This window comes from Corylus avellana, chromosome 5 (genome assembly GCF_965113065.1).
Source record: "Corylus avellana chromosome 5, dhCorAvel1.hap1.2, whole genome shotgun sequence".
In the NCBI taxonomy this organism is placed as follows: domain Eukaryota; kingdom Viridiplantae; phylum Streptophyta; class Magnoliopsida; order Fagales; family Betulaceae; genus Corylus; species Corylus avellana.
In genome coordinates this window covers 17125262-17146756 of record NC_142494.1, presented here as the reverse complement: position 1 = coordinate 17146756, position 21495 = coordinate 17125262, and the positions used below count along the sequence as shown (strand labels likewise).

General features: G+C 38.5%; 3 protein-coding genes across 4 annotated transcripts in view; 1 reads left to right on the top strand and 2 right to left on the bottom strand.

The window, feature by feature from the left end:
* LOC132182329 (toprim domain-containing protein) overlaps positions 1–12872 on the bottom strand; it is a 36262-nt gene extending 23390 nt beyond the window's left edge. The window contains exons 1-7 of one of the 2 annotated variants that reach the window (XM_059595540.2): positions 12559–12872; positions 12007–12213; positions 11617–11750; positions 3545–3600; positions 3392–3449; positions 3179–3286; positions 298–381 (exon numbers count right to left, since the gene is read on the bottom strand). In XM_059595540.2, coding sequence (XP_059451523.2) covers positions 298–381; positions 3179–3286; positions 3392–3449; positions 3545–3600; positions 11617–11750; positions 12007–12213; positions 12559–12718 — 807 coding nt within the window. In that variant the 5' untranslated portion in view covers positions 12719–12872. The remainder of the gene's footprint in view (positions 1–297; positions 382–3178; positions 3287–3391; positions 3450–3544; positions 3601–11616; positions 11751–12006; positions 12214–12558) is intronic. The other variant, XM_059595541.2, reaches the window with a different exon arrangement.
* Positions 12873–17082: 4210 nt separating this feature from the next.
* LOC148585857 (uncharacterized) lies at positions 17083–18946 on the top strand. Its single transcript, XM_088516794.1, has 3 exons — positions 17083–17664; positions 17914–18366; positions 18938–18946. Exons 1-3 carry the CDS (start codon positions 17083–17085, stop codon positions 18944–18946), a joined length of 1044 nt encoding a protein of 347 aa, XP_088372920.1.
* Positions 18947–20346: 1400 nt separating this feature from the next.
* LOC148585856 (uncharacterized) lies at positions 20347–20730 on the bottom strand. The gene has a single exon (XM_088516793.1). The coding sequence runs from the start codon at positions 20728–20730 to the stop codon at positions 20347–20349; it is 384 nt and encodes a 127-aa protein (XP_088372919.1).
* Positions 20731–21495: the final 765 nt, after the last annotated feature.

Below are 21495 nucleotides of genomic sequence, written 5' to 3'. Positions count from 1 at the left end.
AATAAAATTAAACTTTCTAAATATTCCATACTCATCAAATGTAGCTAATGTAATCATAATTCACCAAATGGACTAAATTCTTCATATAATATAGATATCATGTACAGGATCCTAATGGTAGTTATGCCTTCATACATCAACTGATTTAGTTTTTTGCTCTTTTTTATACGTGGAACTTCTATGGACCAGTTATTCAAATCATTATAATGCGCACATAAATATTGTTTTCTAATCTAGACACAACGATGGTCAACGATATGATATCAGGTTTCCATTCAATTCAGTAGTGCCATGGACCTGATCACCATATCTCTTCTGCATTACACCGTTTCTCTGCAGTGTTCCCTCTGTTATTGATCGCTCAGCGAGATAACCAACTAGCTGAAATAAGACAAATAAGATTATATTCAGTACATTGTGTAAGGCAAACAAAATAAATCTACTGAGAAGGTAGCAGGTGAGACCATCACAACCTAGTAAAATCTATTCTCAGACATGAAAGAAAAACAAGCATGTCTAACGCATAAGGAAGATTTTTCATCATATAGGAAAGGTAGCAGGTGAGACCATCACAACCTAGTACAATCTATTCTCAGACTCGAAAGAAAAACAAACATGTCTAACGTATAAGGAAGATTTTTCATCATATAGGAGAGAGAGGCTATGATTTTACAATGCTTGCATTGCATACATTCATAGCCTTATAACATGCAGTAAGCATAAAATAAAAGCAAACATGACAGACATTTGGCAATCAACTTTTACAACTTAATTCATCAATTTTTTTTTTTTTTTTTTGATAAGTAATATTTTATATCAAAAGCACAGAGGGGCGCAACCCTAGTACACATGAAGTATACAAGGGAAACGTCTAACTAGAAGAAGAGAAAAGAACAAGAAAATCAAAATAGCTAACAACTAAAGGAGCGAGCTAAGCCGCTGTCCATGTGTAGAGAGTATGGAAAAAGAAGGCCGTGAGTTCGTCCAAGGATATAAATCATTGAAGATAAACTCAAGTGCTAAGAGCCTTGGTCATGGTGGCATCCTCATCAGGTCTAAGGTTCGAATCCCCTAGGGTGCGAACAATTCCTTGGGGCCAAGTCCGCCGGCGAAGCCGGAGTCTAACTCAATCCATGTAAGAGAGCGCTTTGCACGGGTCTGAGGTTTGCATGACAAGGGTGAGTACACAAAGTGGCCTTACCATGGAGAGTTTCCCATCATCCAAAAAAATAAAAGGATAAAGAACTAAGGATATTTCCTCAAACTAAACATGCTAGGACAAGCTACATGGTAAACAACAAATCATAGTAAGTGGAATGGAAAAACTAGTCATGTGTATATATTGAAACCCTCGTCGGGGACCTGCCTTCGATTCAGTATTCCATAGTACCAAAATTGAAAGATAAGCATACTAACAAAATAAGAAATGCTTCTTATAGATAGGTAATATATTACAAATTTCTTTTATGCCATATCTAGCTATTGTACATGCTCGACCAAAGAAAAAGGGTCTAAGAATGTTGTTACCACAAAGACTTCCATAAAGAACAATGGGTAACATACTCATTCAACAATGCTGTCAGACAAGTTAGTCATACAAGGTTTCAAAGAAAAAGGTTTTTTTTTTTTTTTAATAAGTAATATTGTATATATCAAAACGAGCAGAGGGGCACAAACCTAATACACAGGAAGTGTACAAGAGGACACCTAAGTAAAAGGAGAAAAGAGAATGAGAAAGTCAATAAAACTAATCACTAAAGGAGCTAACAAGCAGTTGTCCAAGTAAAGAGAGTAAAAAATAAAAAGAACTTGAACTCCTCCAAAGTCCTCTCTTGGTTTTCGAAATTTCTTTTCCCTCCACATGCTCCACATAAGGCAAAAAGGAACCATTTTCCACACGACAACACTCCGAGAGCAACCACCCATCCACCAGTAGGCAAACAAATTTGCCACGCGATAAGGCATAACCCAGGAGAATCCAAAGCAACTGAAGATAGCATTCCATAAGACATTGGCGACCTCACAATGGAAGAGAAGATGATCAACGGACTCCTTGCTCAGTTTGCACAAGCAGCACCTATTAACCACGATGAGACGTCTCTTCCTAAGGTTATCCATGGTAAAAATATTTCCTAGAGCCACTGACCAAGCGAAAAAAGCCACTTTATTGGTCCTCCAAATACACTTCCAAGGGAAAGGAAGACTGTCTTTAAAAGCAAGGATCTTGTAAAGGATCTAACATCAAACTTCCCTTTGCGAGACAGGGCCCACCAAAGCTTGTCCTCCACTTCCCTTCTCGCTCTATTGGAATACAACAAGGTATAGAAGGAAGTCATAACATCCACTTCCCAATCATGAGCCAAACGAATAAAACTAATATTCCACTAAAGGGAACCGCTTGAGCAAATCCATATCAACTACAACATGCACATCCTTCACACAAGCAATGTTATATAAAACTGGAAATGCTTCTTTGAGACTCGACTCTCCACACCACACATCTTCCCAGAATCTAATCTTGGTCTCATCTCCTGGTCCAAATCTGCTATGGCTAGAAAACAACCTCCACCCTCTTCTAATATGCTTCCAAAGCCCCACCCTATGTGACCCTAGGGATCAATAGAGCACCACCCGCCCCAATCACAGCCAAATTTAGCGCCCACAACAACTTTCACCTAGCCTCTCTCTCATGCACATAACGCCACAGCCACTTCCTTAAAAGGGCTCTATTGAACAGTCTCAACTTCCAAATCCCTAATCCTCCCTCATAAATAGGAGAGCAAACCTTGGGCCATCTGACCAGGTGATATTTAAATTCGATGAATGCTACATTTACTCTCATTTTTTTACACAATTTTTCTACACCCTTAGGTGGCTTTTAAAACCATCATTGGATCAAAATCCAATAAAGATCCATCTCATATCCAATGGTGGTTTTAGAAACCAGCTATGGGTGTTGTAAAATTTTCCATGCAATCAGCAATAAATTGATCAATGTGCCTTAGTAGGAAACTACTGCCATTACATGTTTACCAACGAACAATGTATTATTGTGCAGAAAAATAAGTAAGCAAACTATTAGGGACAAATAACAGCTATAATAGGAACCACTCACACATTCTAAATCAACAACAATTTCACACGAGAAAGAGGTACAAAAAAGTGAAACTTAAACAACCTCGTCACAAAGTGGTTCTAACTGCAGATTCTCCATCGTGATTTCTCTTATATTCTTAAGTTTGGTTATTTTCTTCAATCCAAATGATGACCTGCTATCTGCAAAGGCCTGCAACCAAAGGGACAACACTAGCCAGTGACCCTCGCATTTAGTTATTTCAGAGGGCACAACTAGGAATAGGCATGAATAACACAGATGAGAAAACCATCTTACCGTTGTACTACCTTTCCATCCACATTTAGCACGGAAACACATCCATAAAGCAGAGCCCCTAACACTCAAAAATGCACAGCATAAAAAATAGTAGCAATCGGCTAAGAATCAAAGACAAAAATTAATAAGATAGATAAAGTACAAGAAGCATACCCATCTTCCGTAACAAAAATAGATAAGCTCTTTTCCTCTGAATCCCCACCTTTGCACTGACATACCAAAGTTAAACAAAAAATAAATTCAAATTTAGCACTACAAACAAAAATTGTTCTCACTTAAACAAAACACATGCCCAAAGGCATATCTATGTTAGGATTGAAACAAATTTATGATAGAAAAATGTGAAGGCCAAAAGTCTCTACTACATAAGATGATTTTTCAAATGTTCAAACATTTCCCAAAACCGGCTTAAATTTCTTTCATAATAGTTTTTACAATTGAAGGGCCACCTTCCCCAAGCTAGATGATTCCTTCTACAAATCTTTCACACTAATATATAATACCTCATAAATTGATTTCAGGATACGCAAGGATAGAGCTGCAAAACCGATTAGTGTAAATTCAACTTGAGTTCAGTTTTTTCTATTAAATGAACTAAGCATAAACAAAAGTTTAGCTCTTATATTAAATGAAAAAAAAAAAAACTAGTGTAAGCTTAGCTTGGTTCATACAAACGCGTATAATTTTATATATATATTTGATAAGTAATGATGCATTAAAGAGCGCAGAGGGGCGCAACCCAAGTACACAGGAAGAATACAAGAGAGCGACTAAGTAGAAGAGAACATAAAAAGAAAATCAGGGAAATTGATCTCTAGGGGGGCAAGCCAGCCTGTCGTCCAAGCAAAGAGCGTGTACAAAAAGAAATGAGCAAGGTCCTCAAGGTTCCTCGACAAATCCTTGAAGCATCTAGCGTTCCTTTCCTTCCATAAGCACCACATAAGACACAAGGGAGCCATCTTCCACACTACCGCACTTCGGGATTTACCACCCGACCCCCAACTAGCAAACATCTCCTTGACGCTTCTAGGCATAACCCAACACATGTTGAAACGAGAGAAGATAACATCCCACAAAAAGCGCGCAACCTCACAATGAAGAAAGAAATGATCCACAGACTCCCCTTTCAATTCACACATACAACATCGATTAATCACAATAATACCTATCTTCCGAACATTATTCAAGGTAAGAGATTTCCCAAGGGTGGCTGACCAAGCAAAAAATGCCACTCTCGAAAGAACCTTGGTGCGCCAAATACTTTTCCAAGGGAAATGGTTGGACTCTTCAAGTATAAGCTTACTATAAAAAGAGCGAACCTCAAACTTCCCTTTTCTAGATGGGATCCACCACATCCGGTCCTCCCCTTTCCCACGCAACGAGAGCGAATACAAGAGCAAGAAAAGGGAGGCTAAGGCCATCTCCTCCCAATCCTGAATACTTCGAATAAAGGTAACATTCCAATGAACCATACCATTTATGCTCTCCCTGATATCCGCAATTGAAGCGGCCTTATTGCTAGCAATATTGAAAAGGCCGGGAAAAGCATCATTGAGGGACATTTCACCGCACCAAATATCCTCCCAAAATCTGACTTTCAGGCCCAAGCCAAGGTCAAATCTAAAGTGAGAGTGAAACAACCTCCAACCCCTACAAATGTGTTTCTATAATCCCACCCCATGCGAACCACGAGGAACTTTAGAGCGCCAACCGCCCCAAAACACCCCATACTTTGCCACTAAAATCCTTCTCCACCAAGCCTCTTCCTCATTGGCAAATCTCCACAACCATTTCCCCAGAAGAGCTTGATTAAACAACTGCAAACTCCGAATCCCTAGACCACCCTCAGAAATCGGAGTACAAACCTCATGCCAACTGACCAAGTGAATCTTAGGCTCGTCATTGAGCCCCCCCCCATAAAAAATCCCGTTGAATCTTCTCAATGCGATTCGCTACAGAGGCGGGGATCGGGAAGAGAGACAAAAAATATGTAGGAAGGTTGGATAAGGTGCTCTTGATGAGAGTGAGCCTAGCCCCCTTGGACAAATACGAGCGTTTCCAAGGGGTCAACCTTCTCGCAATCTTCTCCAACATGTCTTCCCAAATAGTCAAAAGCTTTAAAGAAGCCCCTAGAGGAAGACCCAAATACTTCAAAGGCAAAGAGCTGGTGCCACATCCCAAAATGCCAGCCAACTCACCCTCCTCACCCGTGCCTCCAACAGGGACCAAAACAGATTTGGCCCGGTTAACTTTCAACCCAGAGACAGCCTCAAAGCCAATAAGAAGGGCTTTAATAAATCTAATTTGGTCAAGGGCAGCCCCACAAAAAACCAACGTATCATCAGCAAAAAGGAGGTGGGAAACAACAACCCGATCAGACTCACCGGCTCCCACATAAAAACCATTGATGAAACCCCTGTTGATAGAAACATTAATCATCCTGCTGAACGCCTCCATAACCAAGTTAAACAAAAAAGGCGAGAGAGGGTCGCCTTGTCTCACCTCACGCGAACTCTCAAAGAAACGGGATGGAGAACCATTGATCAAAACCGAGAACCGCGCAGATGAGATACAATGCTCAATCCATAAGCACCATTTCTCACCAAAGCCGCACCTTCTTAGCAAGTAGAGTAAAAACTTCCAATTCATGTGGTCATAAGCCTTTTCCATGTCCAACTTGCACAAGAGACCGAGATCCCCAGATCTGATTCCCATTCATTGGCAATAAGAACCGAATCCAAAATATGTCTACCTTTGACGAAAGCATTCTGCGGATTGGAAATGACCCGATCCATAACTCTCCTCATTCTATTGGCTAAGACCTTACTATAATAAGAACATTTGAAGTGTTCAAAAAGATTGAAGTAAGTCTTATCCCTAATGGGATAGATCAAGTGTGAATCCTTGTAAACTTAAGTCTTGATATATGTTCATGTGTGTGTGAGAGTCCACACGCAAGCACATGTGAATATATATGTATAATATTTTTTTTTTTTTAATAAGTAATCAAAATATCATTAAAAGCGTAAGACACCCACAGGTACACAAGAAGTATAAAAGAAAAGCCATCTAGCTAGTAGGGGCAAAAAAGACAAGAAAATCATGATAACTAATCGCCAAAGGAGAAACAAAAGTAGATGTTTAAAGATACAATGTGTTGAAAAATAAAGACTTAATCTACTACATGAATATATATGTATACTATTATTTAGATTTGAGATTAGATTGCCTAAATTTGTAAATAAGGTTGTAAGATATGATATACATAATTCATTTTGTAATTAAAAAAAAAAAAATTATCTCTGATTTGTTATAAACACAAAGTATATTTAATTTTTAACTATTTTTTTTATCATTAAAAGCATAAAGCACCCTCATGTACACAAGAAGTAAAGAAGAAAAGTCACCTAGCTAATAGGGGTCAAAAAAAAAAAAAAAAAATCATAATAAATAATCACCATGTGTAAGGCACCCTCATAAACACAAAGCATCATCTTCCACACAGTAGCGATCCCTGCCGGCAATCCACCAATAAGCTTACAAATCGATTTCTCATCTAGGCAAAACCCAAGAGAACACAAATCGATTGAAGAAAGCATTCCAAGTGGCACAAACAACCTCACAATGAAGAAAAAGATGGTTCACGGACTCCCCATTCTTCTTGCACATAATCTATCAACCACAATGACACGCCACTTCCGAAGGTTGTTTATGGTAAGAACCTTTCCTAGAGCCACCGACCACACAAAAAAGGCCACCCTCAACAGAACCTTAGTCCTCCAAACACTCTTCTAAGGAAAATGGAAACCATCATGACAACCTATAACCTTGTAGAATGATTTAACACCAAAAAACCATATCTTGGAAAGGACCCACCACAGCTTGTCTTCCCCTTCCCTTTTCTTCAATTTTCTTCCCTTTTCTTATTCTTACTAAATACAACATCCTGAAGAACGAGGCAAAGGCATCCTTTGCGCAAGTAATACTAAATAAAACTTATCAAAAAGAAATACTAAATAAAACTAGAAAGGCATCCCTAAGGGCCATATCCCACACCAAAGATCATGCCAAAATCTAACCTTGGAGTCATCTCCCACCTCAAATCTGGAGAGTACAAAACTTCTCCCAACCCCTCATAATATTCTTCCATAAGCCCACCCCATACGCCCCAAAAGGCTCACTAGAACACCATCCTCCCTAAGAACTTCCATATTTAGAGTCCACCACCACTCTCAACCAAGCATCTCTCTCAAGCCTATAGTGCCAAAGACATTTACCTAAGAGAGCATGATTGAACCTCATCAAGTTCATAATCTCCAACCCTCCCTCAAAGATCAGCATGCACACTTTGGGCCAATTCACTGGGTGATATTTGAACTCTTCACCTAGCCCACCCCATAAGAAATCACGTTGAAGCTTCTCAATACGGTTTGCAACACTCGTAGGGAGAGAAAAAAGGGACATGAAGTACGCAGGGAAGTTGGATAGGGTGCTCTTGATAAGGGTAATCCTACCACCCTTAGAAAAATACAACATTTTCCAACTAGCCAACCGACGTTCTATCTTCTCAATAACACCGTCCCATATATGCTTGGCCTTATAGGATGCCCCCAACAGAAGACCAAGATACTTCAAGGGTAGGGACGTAACCCCACAACCCAAAATCCTAGCCAGCTCAGCCACATTAAGAACATTTCCAATCGGAACCAATTATGACTTGGCTAAGTTCATCTTCAAACCTAACATAGCTTCAAAACATACGAACAAACTTTGTAAATTGCGAAGGTGATTTGGGTCGGCCCCACAAACAATCAAGGTGTTAGCAAATAGAAAATGAGAGATATCAACCCATGTCCCCACAAAGAAGCCATACAACACACCTCCACTCACAATAGCTAAAATCATCCTACCCAACACCTTCATCACTATGACAAACAACAAAGGAGACAAAAGGTCCCCTTGCCTTAAGCCACGAGAGCTACAGAAGAAGCTTATGGGAGAGTCATTCACCAAAATCGAGAAACACACTGGCGAAATACAATGAGTTATCCATGAGTACCACTTCCCCTCAAATCCACATCTTCTCAGCACGTACAATAGAAAATCCCAACCAACATGATCATAAGCTTTTTCTAAGTCCATTTTGCAAATAATCTTCGATTCTCCAGATCTCATTCTACTATCAAGGCATTCATTAACAATAAGAATAGGATCTAGAATCTACATACCTTAGATTAATGCATTATGTGACTTAGAGATGGTCTTCTCCAACACCGTCTTAAGCCTGTTCACTAGAACCATAGCAATAATCTTGTAAATGCTACCCATCAGACTGATTGGGCGAAAATCCTTAGGGACGACAATCCCTGGAATCTTCAGAATGAGGGCGGGGAACATAGCATTAAGGCTTCTCTCACTTCCCACTAGCATGTAACTCACGAAAGACCTTCATAATACCCTCTTTCAAAACAACCCAACATGCTTGGAAGAAAGCTATAGAGTTACCATCAGGGCCCGATGCCTTGTCACAACTTCCCACACCTTCCTTTCCTCAAACTCCCTCTCCAACCAACTAGCCTCAACCTCATCAATAGAATCAAAGGAAAGATTGTCCACCACAAGTCTCCAACTAAACTACTCAATAAAACACTTCTTATAAAACTAGACAATGTGCTTGTTAATCTCTGATTGGTTAGTAGAAATCGTGCCATCAATCAACAAAGAGTCAATGGTGTATCTGTTGGAGTTGGCCAATATGTGAAAAAACTTTGTGCACTTGTCACCCTCCCTGAGCCACAAGACCCTAGATTTCTGCCTCCAACTCACCAGCTCCATGAAAGTAGATCTTTTTAACTCTCTAATAATTTATGCCTTCTTCATTTGCCTAATGCCCTTTCTTCTTCAAAGATATCAAAAAAAAACATGTAGCTCTTCTAGAAGAATCTTCTTTTTCCTTTCTACATTGCCAAAAACTTCTTCATTCCATCTCTTTAAGTCAACTTTCAAAGCCTTGAGTTTTCTAGCTAAAATGAAGCTAGGAGAGCCTTGAAAAAGATAAGAGTCTCGCCACTATTTCACCCTGTCCACAAAACCCTCATACTTTAGCCACATATTTTCGAATTTGAAGGGCCTACTACCCCTAAGAAAGTCACCACATTCAAGGAGGACCGGGAAATGATCCAAACAAAGTCTAGGAAGCCTGCTCTATGACAAGCCAAGAAACTAGGCTTCCCACTTCGGAGAGTCCAAGAATCTATCAATTTTGGACCATGAGGAATTATTTCACCAGGTAAAAGTATTGCCTACAAGAAGGAGGTCCATCAAGCCCTGCTCATAAATGAAAACAGAAGACTCCACCATAGTTGAGCATGAATGATCTCCAACCAATCTCTCACTAGGAAATCTGGTAATGTTAAAATCACTCCCAATGCACCAAGGCAAATTCCACCGAATAAACCAGCCAACTCATCCTAAAGAAGTCTTCTATCCATATCGGAATTATGGTCATAGACGCCTGCAACATCCCAAGTGAAATGATACTCAACATTTCTCAATGTGACAGCCAAGGAGCAAATCCCCACACACTAATCGATTTTCTCCACCACCCTCCTATCCCACAAAACCAAAACAATCACCAAAGGCCGCTGTGGAATCCAAACAAACCAATCCACATGATGGCAACCCCACAAACTACACACAACACTACGAGACATGACTTCAAGCTTAGTTTCTTGGAACTAAACAATGCCAACCTTCCACTCTCCAAGTAAGTTTCTCACCCTCAAACGTTTTTTATTCCCCTCATTCAACCCTCTCATGTTCCATGATAATAGTTTAGGTCAAAATGATAATTAACTTGAGGAAAATAATCTCAACAATAATTAACTAACTAATAGTTAACACAGATATACAAAAAACATCATTAAATTCCAGTAATGGTATTTAATTTATGTGGGAAAAGTTAATCAAATAGCTTGTAAACAAGCTCAAGCTTGTTCAAGCAATAAATAAACCAAGCTTGGAAGTGTAATATAGTGTAGTAATGAGCTCAAGCTTGGCTAGTATTCAAATGAAACTAAACAACTCAATCTCGAACTTTTAATACTGACCTTGGCTCAGCTTAATTACTGACTAGGCAAGGATACTCCTACTAAGGATAATAATGACCTCAAGCTATTTTGACAGTGGAACAATAGATGATCCAGGGCTTCTCCATCTTTTTCGTAGATGTAACACCAAAACACAAGAAAAATGATTATTCATAATCAAAATCTTCTAAAGAGTAGCAGTGCAAGCATGAAAAACTACTTTAGAAGACCTTAAGAACACCAAATCTCATTCAAGGGATGTTCTATTTCTAGGACCCTCAAATCCATATATGATAACACTTGAGTCAAAATGATTATTCCTAGATATAGTCCATTCCACCTCATCTCCCATAGACAAGTCCCTTACAACAGTGTACATTAAATATTACTGCAACCTAAGAAACTCAACAATCAAAGCCAGCCACCAAGCCATAAAAACCATGATGGAAAGTAGACTCTTTTGGAAATGTCACATAGAGGCTCATGTCCAATTTAGTAATGGATTATCTCTTTCTAGTTTGCAGAAAATGTAGCCTCAAATTTACTAAATAGCATACATCGCTTGTCTAGTGAACATAAAGATGTACTCTTTCTTCTCCTCTAATTTCCTTGATTTACTCTCACATTAGATACTTGTTTTCCCGTAAATCACCAGAATCAACAAAATAGTTCATCTAAGTACTAGATTCAATTGAATAAAAGCAGTACAGCTGAAATATCAAATGGTTTTCTTTTTTCCCCTCTTCTCTTGGTGATTAATTTTAAGTCTGCTCAAGCAATAACCATGGAAATTCCGATTGAAATTTCATTAGCTAAAGCTATAACCTTCCCTTTTCTTCACTACCTATATAGTCACCTAAGTTTGTTGCCATAATTGAACCCATTTCCTTTTCTGAAACTGGCTTTTTACGGCTAGGCTGCCGAGATTTCAGATAATATTACACCATCAGAGTGCATATTCATTCTGTATACTTCAGAAAGTTGAAACTAGAAAGAAAATCGGTACATAGAAGTACAAATTTTATAAGTTTAACCAGACCAATTAAATCCTTGAAGTGCTTAAGAATCAAATTACCCGGAAGAACATGTAAAGCAATCAATATTATAGAAGCAAAACTAAAATGTAAATGTGCATACTATCGGACACAGCAAGTGGTTGTATTGCCCCGGAATACATATATCGGTGTCCATGCCAAGATTCTCCAGTTTCTTCTTCAGAATCTCCGACACTGCCGGATCAAGGCAATTCTTAGCCAGCCCCTCCCATTGAACTTCAAAAAAGAAAACCAGTCATATATCAACATATTTTCTCTCACACATACAAAGAACAATATTGATTCTCTAATAAGTTACGTAAACAACAATAGAATATACAAGCCTTCTAATTCAAAACATGGCACACTATGAACTCTTAACAAAAAATGTTTAATGAATCCAGTAATAATTTTTGCAAAAAAATAACAGCGTACAAGCCCTCCAATGTACATAATCCAAACGACATTCGCATGCGTCTTAAGTGGGAAATACCTGAACTTGGGGCATCGGCATGAGGCATAGAAGAGAAACCATTAGTTTTGAGGGAAAATGGCAGAACTCTAGAGATGGGTTTCGAAGAATGGGCAGAGAAGAGGAGTCTATGAGTGTGAAAGAGGCGTCCATGCGAAGAAGGGGCTAATGGGATTGCAAAGGAAGTTGATTTCAACATGTTCTTGGAGCCCATCACCCAACCCTGGCCTGTCATAGGTGTAAATGTACAATAATTTTAATATGAATTTAAATAATCTTGAATTATGCACATTTCATTGCTCCTATAAGCAACATAAAGTATTGCATAAGAATAAAAACCCAATTTTCAATTTCTTTTCCGTTGTTATATCTACGGCGAAACAAAGGGATAAAAAAATGATTGCCAAACAAGAATCAAGAAAAAAGGCTAAGAAATCAAAACAATGAGATAAACAAAAAGCTCTACACCTGGGCATGAACTGTTGTTGATGATATGAAAATGATGTAAGAAAACAGAGCATGAGGTGTTCTCCAGTGTTGGTTGGCGAGTGGTGAGACGAAGGAAGTAAGTACCTGGTGGAGAGGGGGCCTTGGAAACGGAATGGGTGGTGGCATGAGAGAGAGAGCGGTGCCAAACACGGCCTAATCTCCTGGGCAAGGTAGTAGAAGAGGAGGATGAGAAGAAGAAGGTGTACTGGAGAGGACGACACAGGCACTGCCGACTGAGTGCCATTTTTATTTTTATTTTTTTGCTCCTTTTAGGGTTCTTCAGTCTTCACTGCGCTTCCAACTTCTACAGAGTGAAGTACGTTTGTTGCTTCTCGTTGTTGCGAAGCAGTCGATAAATTTTTCCCTCAACTGCCGTGTCCCAAATTTCAAAAAGTTTTGGAGAACTAGCAAGATACTCTTTAGGGCTCTTGGCCATTTTTTGCATTGTTTTTTTTTTTATTATTATTTTTAACTGTATTTAATTGTGAATATCAATAAAATTATTTTTTTTATATTATCTTTGGATGGTTTAAAGAATATGTAACAAAATTAAATTGAATATATTTGAAAAAAAAAAACTAAAAAATAATTAAAAAAATCTCTAAATTAAAAAAATTTAAAAAAAAAAAAGGCAAAAAAAACACTTGGGGTGGTTTGAAACCAATGGCTAAGGCGTTGTAGGAGGGGGCTCGGCCACCCCCATTAATGAGACAAGGTGGCCAATCACTTCCAAAAACTGCTTAGGGGTGGTTCTCCAAGTTCTATTAAGGGATGGCTCGTCCATCCCCATTAATGAGACAATGGTGGCTGACCACCTTTGAAAGCAATTGGGGTGGTTGAGCGACCCCAAGCATTGTCAAGCCACCCCATTAATGAGATGGGGCTGGTTGAGCCACCCCCGAAAGCCGCTCAAATGTGGCTCGGCCACCCTCAGTTACCTGGGAGTGGTTCAACACCTTTGGAATTTTTTTTTGAAAAAAAAATAAAAAATTAATTAATTAATTTTTTATTGCTTTTTCTTTCTCTTTTTCCTCTTTTTTAGTTGGGTATAAAAAAATTAGAGTTGGATGTAAAAACGCTCAAACATAAACTCAAAAAATAGTAAAAAATAATTAAAAATAAAACATCACCCAAACATGTTAAATTTTCTCAAAAAGCTTCATGCAACAAGTGCTACTCAAGGTATAGTCTTTTTTTCTTTAAAACACTCTCAATGTCTTAGCCTTTTTTTAATGCAAAATAACTAACTAAAACTTACTTTTATCTAATTTAGCCGACAACTTTTCAAAACCTTCATACACCAGCTTATATAAATGTCTTCTTGTAATGCCCCGCTCAATTGACACCTATATTTTTAAATAATAAAATATGACAATGAAGGTAACATATTATTCCATCTTTCTCTCGTTCGATTCTTTTAAAGGTATTCTATTCAAAGTCATGTCTTTCCTACAATTAAAAGAATCCATTTATTTTATTTAAAAGCTTGCAACCTTCGAACAATCGAAGTTGGGTTCGAATGACTGCCAAAGAACGATCGTCCTCGAACGATCGATGTTGGGCTTAAATATGTCCAGACAACTTTTTTTTAAATGAAACTTTTTGAAAACCCTAACCACAAGGATAGCCCTATTTTAAAGGCAATGATACGGTTTCACACCAATTTGTTCTCCTATTTTTGAATCTCTAGTGTAATACCCCGACAAAAACACTTGTTTTAAAAAAGGTTAATGAATTACTATGAAACAGCTAGTGTTTTCATAAAACAAGGTTTTGTAAACCAAAAGACCTAAACCTTGTATAAGTAGCCCAACCCTTGAGCCTTTCAAAATGCAAAACCTAAAACCACTCTCTGACCAAACATACGCAAGGGGACCACTCGAGCGTACGCTCTTGACCTAAGTGCGAGCGTACGCTAAGGGGGCCACCATGAGCACTCGTTGACCAGTCTTTGAGCCAATGGGCAATACCCCAAACGTACACCTGAACCCTTTTATCCAGTGTGTAATAATACTCGAACACTCGCTGAATACTACTTGAGCTCGCTTACAAGTCTGAAAAGTAATTTTAACCCACGTTTTCAGAACAAGGCACGCCCCAAACCCCTATATAAACCATACCCTTCAACTTCAGCCTCTTCTTACACCAAGAAACCCTAACCCTAGAGTGATGAGTGATTTTAAGAAAGAAGGAGGAAGCCTTGGTAGAGTTTTGCCATCATCAAGGTAATTTCTTAACCTTTCCCTCCAGCCTTTTATGTTGTTATTACTACTTTATTGGTATTACAAGTTTTAAAGATGCCTTGGCAAGTCCTTGCACCCATTATCTTACAAAACCAAGAGTGATTTTGAAAAGCTTTAAACCCGCCTTTGGTTTCTTTAAAGTTTGCACGTTTGTACCTTGCATGTGTCCATTTGGAGCCTAGGATGAGATATACCACACCTTAGGAGCTTGAGACCCCGTTTGGAGCATCTAGCCAAGAGTTCCACTCTCTAGCCAAATGTACACCCACAAGACCGAGCGTTCGTCCAGAGAAGCGGATGCACGCCCAGAAACCCAAATAGGTGAGTTTAGGGTTTTGACGACCCCTTTCGCTAGGTAGAAACTTATTATGTCACTTTGAGAGTTCTCTAGCACTACTTATAATGATGTATCATATTATGCTATAACAGCAATTTGTGATATCGGAGGACTTAAGCGAGCGCACGAAGTAAGTAAACACTTACGACCACTTTCCTTAAAAATATGGGATATGTGAGCTGATTGAGCATGCCTATGATATGAGCATGCCTATATTTTTGTACAACTCGGTAACTGCTTTAATAACTGATTGATAAGATGCATTGTATGACATGGTACACCGGTACATGCGACATAATGGACATGGGCTTACTATATATACTTGATTTTATGGTCAAACCGTGTGCAGATATGTTATATGGGTCTTGGATCTAATGGTTAGTCACTATAGGACGTAAATCATTAGTAGCATCGGCTACTTAACGTCGGACTCGGTCAGGTTGCTACTGTTATGTACAGTAGCATACAATGGTCGGGGCACCAACATTGTATTACAGGTCCCTCAGGAAAGTGTCAACTCTACTGAAATGAGTAATATCTCGGGTAGATCATATATGATAGTTATGACTCATAAAGTATTTGTTTTCTGCATTAAAATTTCTTAGGTGATTGCCGTTGGAAGTACACAATTTTCTGTTAACAAAACAATACTTTTTGGGTGTATTAACAGAGACAATACCATTTCAAACCTCTGCCAAATTGCACGTTTATTTCTGTTCAATTATAATTGGCTCATGTCGTACTCAATTGCGAGGTTTACTTACTAAGTCTTTAGACTTGCGCGGTTATTAAAACCTATTTCTAGAAAGAGAAGAGTGGTAAGTTGCCACTACGGACTTTGCTTAAGATTAAGATCTTCACGTTGTTATCAGGTTTGCCAAAGTTATTATTTCTACTAGTTGCTCTGTGTGTCCATATTTTAAGGATATTACATGTTTCATCTATGGTTATTAGACATCTCAGATTTATTTCACCTTCATATGCATTAACTCTATTGTTGCTTAGAGGGGCGGTTCCTCATTTAGTTACTAGTTAGCTAAACTAGGGTAATTACCAGTAACCCTACCATATTGGTCAATGCCAGATTTGATGACGTTACACCTAGACCTAGAGGAAGAGAAAGGTGAGAGAGAATAGAAGCTATTCTTAAGAGTTGGTCTCTTCTAGGCTTGGAGGAATCCTGCCTAAGAGTAACTAATCCTTCACCTCGTAGTTTTATGCATACTTTACTGTTTTAAATCATGCTTAAATATGTTTTGTTGTTTGATAAGAAGAATGTGAGATTTGTTAAAAGGGTTGATTTTTTTGGGAAAATAATCTCACATGAAAGGTTTTACATTGAACTATGTATTCCAAGTTTAATGGTAATCAAATGCTTTTAATACGATGTTTCCATCACATGTGCTTACTATTTTAAAAGATAGGTTTATTATACTTGTGCTCTATGTGGATGATATATTGCTTGTAGCAAATGACAATGGGCTCTAGCTTGAAACTAAATGTATGTTGTCCTCTCATTTTGATATGAAGGACCTTGGTGATCGAGGCTTCCTATGTATTGGGTTCATGACAAAACTAATGGTGTTCTTGGATTGTTTCAGAAAACCTACATTGATCAAGAATTGAATAGGTTTCATATGCAGTCTTGCTATCCTGGAAAGACACCACTTGTGAAGGGTGATACATTTTCTAACTCTCAATGTCCCCATAATGATAATGAAAGAATTCAAATGCAAGCAGTTCTATATACATCAGTTGTAGGTAGTCTGATGTATACTCAAGTATGTACACGACCTGATACTGCTTATGATGTAAGTCTGCTTGAGAGATAGTTGAGTGATTCAAGTTTAAGTCATTGGACAGCTGCAAAGAAAGTACTAAGGTACTTCTAGGGCACTAAAAATTTTATGCTCTCGGTGTATCTCGTCGGTGAGGTTCTCGGTGTTGATCAATGGTTCACCTTCCGGTTTCTTTGGGAGTTCGCGTGGGGTTAGACAAGGCGACCCTCTTTCGCCTTTCTTGTTCATCATGGCCATGGAGGCTTTCAGTAGGATGATTAATGTCTCTATCAGTAGGGGTTTCATCAATGGTTTCTATGTGGGTGCCGGAGAGCATGGGCGGGTTTCTGTCTCCCATCTTCTCTTTGCTGATGATACGTTGGTGTTTTGTGGGGCATCATCTGAAAATGTCAGATTTATTAAAGCTATCATTATTGGTTTCGAGGCGGTCTCAGGGTTAAAAGTTAATCGGGCCAAGTCTGTTTTGGTTCCAGTCGGAGATTCGGTGGAGACGGTTGAGTTGGCTGGTGATTTGGGTTGTGGTACTAGTTCTTTGCCCTTGAAGTACTTGGGTCTTCCGCTAGGGGCGTCCTTCAAGCAGTTGGCTATTTGGGATGACATGTTGGAGAAAATTGCTCGAAGGTTGGCCCCTTGGAAGCGTTCTTATTTGTCCAAGGGGGCAAGGCTCACTCTCATCAAGAGCACTCTATCCAATCTCCCCACCTATCTTTTGTCTCTCTTTCCCATTCCTATTTCCATGGCGAATCGGATTGAGAAGATTCAACGGGATTTTTTATGGGGGGGGTTCAAGGATGAGACTAAGTTCCATTTGGTAAGCTGGCATGAGGTGTGTTCTCCAATTGCTGAGGGAGGGCTAGGGATTCGGAGTTTGCATCTTTTCAATCAAGCTCTCTTGGGGAAATGGTTATGGAGATTTGCAAATGAGGAAGAAGCTTGGTGGAGAAGTATTTTGGTGGCTAAGTATGGGGTGGTTTGGGGGGGTTGGCGCACTAAAGTTCCTCGTGGAACGCATGGGGTGGGGTTATGGAAACACATTTGTGGAGTTTGGAGGTCGTTTCAGGGTCACTTCAGATTAGATCCTGGTGTGGGAGGGAAGGTCAAATTTTGGGAGGATTGGTGGTGTGGTGAGACGTCTCTCAAGGATGCCTTCCCGGGTCTTTTTAATATTGCTTGCAATAAGGACGCTTCCATTGCGGATATCCGAGAGTGTGTAAACGGGATGGTTCACTGGAATGTTACTTTCACCCGCAGTATTCATGATTGGGAGGAGATGGCCTTAGCCTCTTTCTTCTCGCTCTTGTACTCGTCTTTGATTAGGGGGGAAGGGGAGGACCGGATGTGGTGGATTCACTCAAGTAAAGGGAAGTTTGAGGTCCGCTCTTTCTATAGGATGCTTGCCCTTAAGGTTCCTAATCACTTTCCGTGGAAAAGCATTTGGCGTACCAAGGCTCCTTTGAGAGTAGCGTTTTTTGCATGGGCGGCTGCCCTTGGGAAACCTCTCACATTGGACAATGTTCGGAAGAGAGGCATCGTTGTGATTAATCGATGTTGTATGTGTGAGGCGGATGGGGAGTCCGTGGATCATCTCTTTCTTCATTGTGTAGTCGCACGGAAGTTGTGGGATGTTATCTTTTCTCGCTTTAACATGTGTTGGGTTATGCCTAGAAGTGTAAAAGAGATGTTCGCTAGTTGGTGGGCGGGTGGGAGAACGAGTAGTGCGGTGGTTTGGAAGATGGCTCCCCTTTGTCTCCTTTGGTGCCTCTGGAAGGAAAGGAATGCGAGATGCTTCGAAGATGCGTCGAGGAATCTAGAGGACCTTATTCTTTTCTTTTTGTACACCTTATTCACTTGGACTTCAGGCTGGCTTGCTCCTTTAGTGGTCAACTTTTCTGATTTTCTCCTTATGTTCTCTTCTTCTTTCTCCCCTACTTAGTCGCTCTCTTGTATACTTCCTGTGTACTTGGGTTGCGCCCCTCTGCGCTCTTTTAATGCATTATTACTTATCAAAAAAAAAAAATTTATGCTGACATATCGGCGATCTGACATTCTTGATGTAATTGAATATTTAGATGTCGATTTCGCAGGTTGTTTAGATAATAAGAGATCCACTTTTGGATATATTTTTATGATGGTAGGATGAGTTGTTTCATGGAAAAGTGTTAAATAGACATTTACAGCTTCCTCAATCTATGGAGGTAGAATACATAGCTTGTTACTAGGCTACATGTCAGGTTATATGACTGTGGAATTTTATCTCATGGTTGGTTGTTGTGGTTACCATTGCAAAGCCGCTAAAGATATCTTGTGATTATTCTGCAAAATTTTCTTTTTCTCAGAACACTAGCAGCTCTTCTTGATCCAAGCATATTGATATAAAATACTTATTTGTTAGAGAAAAAGTAGCTAAGTCTCACATTTGTGATGTGCATACTCTCACATAACATATGTTAGCAGATCCACTAACTAAGGGGTTGGCTCCTATAATGTTTCATGAGCATGTGACTCATATGAGGTAGTTTGAATCTTTTATTCTATTGAGTTAGTGGGAGTTATATGTTTTTACGTGTATCATGAGTTATTTGTGTTGCCATGTACTGTTTTACGCGCATTTATGTTGATTATGACATTATTTGTGTTATAATACGAGACATTGTGTGTTAGTTTCGATAGGCTTCAAATGAATATGTAATGATCACTATTTGTATTATTTGTGCGTTACACTTGTATTCTATTTTCCCATATCTCGTGATTGTAAATACTTGTTATATATTATTCTATCGATGTATCCTTAACTTGTACTTACAAACACATTCAGATCAAATTGTGTCATGAGATGCTTATTTGCATTTATTTTGAGATTAGATAACTTATGCGGTCCAAATGGGAGACTGCTATGTTTTATTTCACTTTTTGGGTGGATTGGCATAGTCATTTTAATTTTTAGGTGGGCTAAACCAATTATCTAAGCACTTAAGGAAACCATATATTCTCACCTTATATATATATATTAGGGGTGAAAAGGCAGGCGGTTAATAACCGCTTGCTAACCGCTAACCGCCTTTATTATATAATAATAATAATATTTATATTTATAACATTATCAATTAACCATTAAATCACTATTTTTTTTTTATTTTTAGAATTAAATCACAATTTAAGTATTAATATATTATCACTATAATTTATATGATTATATCACATGATCAATTGATCAAATGATCAATAAATCATATGATTATATAATAACAAATTATACATGTATAATATGATATAAGTCATAAGTATACAAGTTCATACTAATACAATAATTAAGTTCATGTATAATGATAATGTGATTCGTATAATATCAAATTAAGTAATTGACATTGAATTAAACAATGTATTACATATAACCACAATTGAAGTATTAATGTATGATACCATTGAAGTTTTTTTTTTTTTTTTGAAAGACTGATATCATTTATTATAAAGAAACTTGCTCCACAAGTACATACTAGGTAATACAAGACGGGAAGTTCTCAAGCCATACATGTGCGTGATTGAGAGAGAGAGCCAACTTAGCAAGACTATGAGCTACAATGTTCCCCCCACGTGAAACATGGAGTACCCTCCATTCCAGCATATTGCTTAGCAGAGATTTCGTTTCCATCACCACAGCTCCATAACGACTCGTCCAACTACCTTCTTCCCTAAGCATGTTGACAACCATCAAAGCATCCCCTTCAATAATGACCTTTCTCCATCCCTGTTGGAGACAGAATTCCACCGTCTTCTTAGCAGCTAGTGCTTCCGCCGTAGCCGGATCAATGATATAGTCTTGTGTGTCACAGAGAGCAGCCTGAACGCTTCCCTTACCGTTTCTTTCAATTATACCCATTCCCATTTTTTTTTTTATGGGTATCAATAGCTGCGTCCCAGTTGAGTTTAATAAACTCTACTAGGGGTTTCTGCCAACGATGTTGCAATTGAAGTATTAATGTATTTTATATATATATATAATTATTTTTCTATTAGTATAACTTGTGTTCTTAACAAGTTCTGATTTACATTTAAGGACTTTTTTCTGAAAGTACAAGTAGATGTAAATTTGGGGTCAAATATTTTAGATTTTTCAATATGGGCTTATTTTGGAGCAATTTGGCCCAATATGGTATATAAAAGAAAAAGCTCAAAACTGAAAATTGGCCCAAAGGCCCAACTTTGAAAAAAAGGGTTATAGCGGGCGGTTATATGTTTACTAACCGTTAACTGCCTAGCGAATGAGGTTAGTGAAATTTAGTAGCCGCCTAAGTGATTACGGTTAACAATTATTGACAATAACAGCTAACCGCAACCGCCTTTTCATCCCTAATATATGAATGAATTTATCTCATTTGTCTCAAAAAAGAAGGATATCAAAGCAATTAGAGTTGAGAGATTAGTACTCTTTACACACATGACACAACATGAAGTAATTATCAGACGAAAAGATGACAAACTCATCATCTAACAAAGAATGTACATTTATATCTTTCACACGTTGTTCACATGCTATGGAGTAATATAGATTTATTTAGTAAAATTCTAACATTTATGTCTTTTGTCGATAGTTTTTGAGGGATTGATGGAATGACTAATTTGAAAAGTTAGTAAAACCTACAAA

Coding starts and splice junctions, on each gene's coding strand:
- LOC148585857 (XM_088516794.1), top strand. CDS start 17,083: ATGGCCATGGAGGCTTTCAGTAGGATGATTAATGTCTCTATCAGTAGG. Junction 17,665..17,913: donor ATGAGACTAAGTTCCATTTG/GTAAGCTGGCAT, acceptor AGGTCGTTTCAG/GGTCACTTCAGATTAGATCC.
- LOC148585856 (XM_088516793.1), bottom strand. CDS start 20,730: ATGGGTATAATTGAAAGAAACGGTAAGGGAAGCGTTCAGGCTGCTCTC.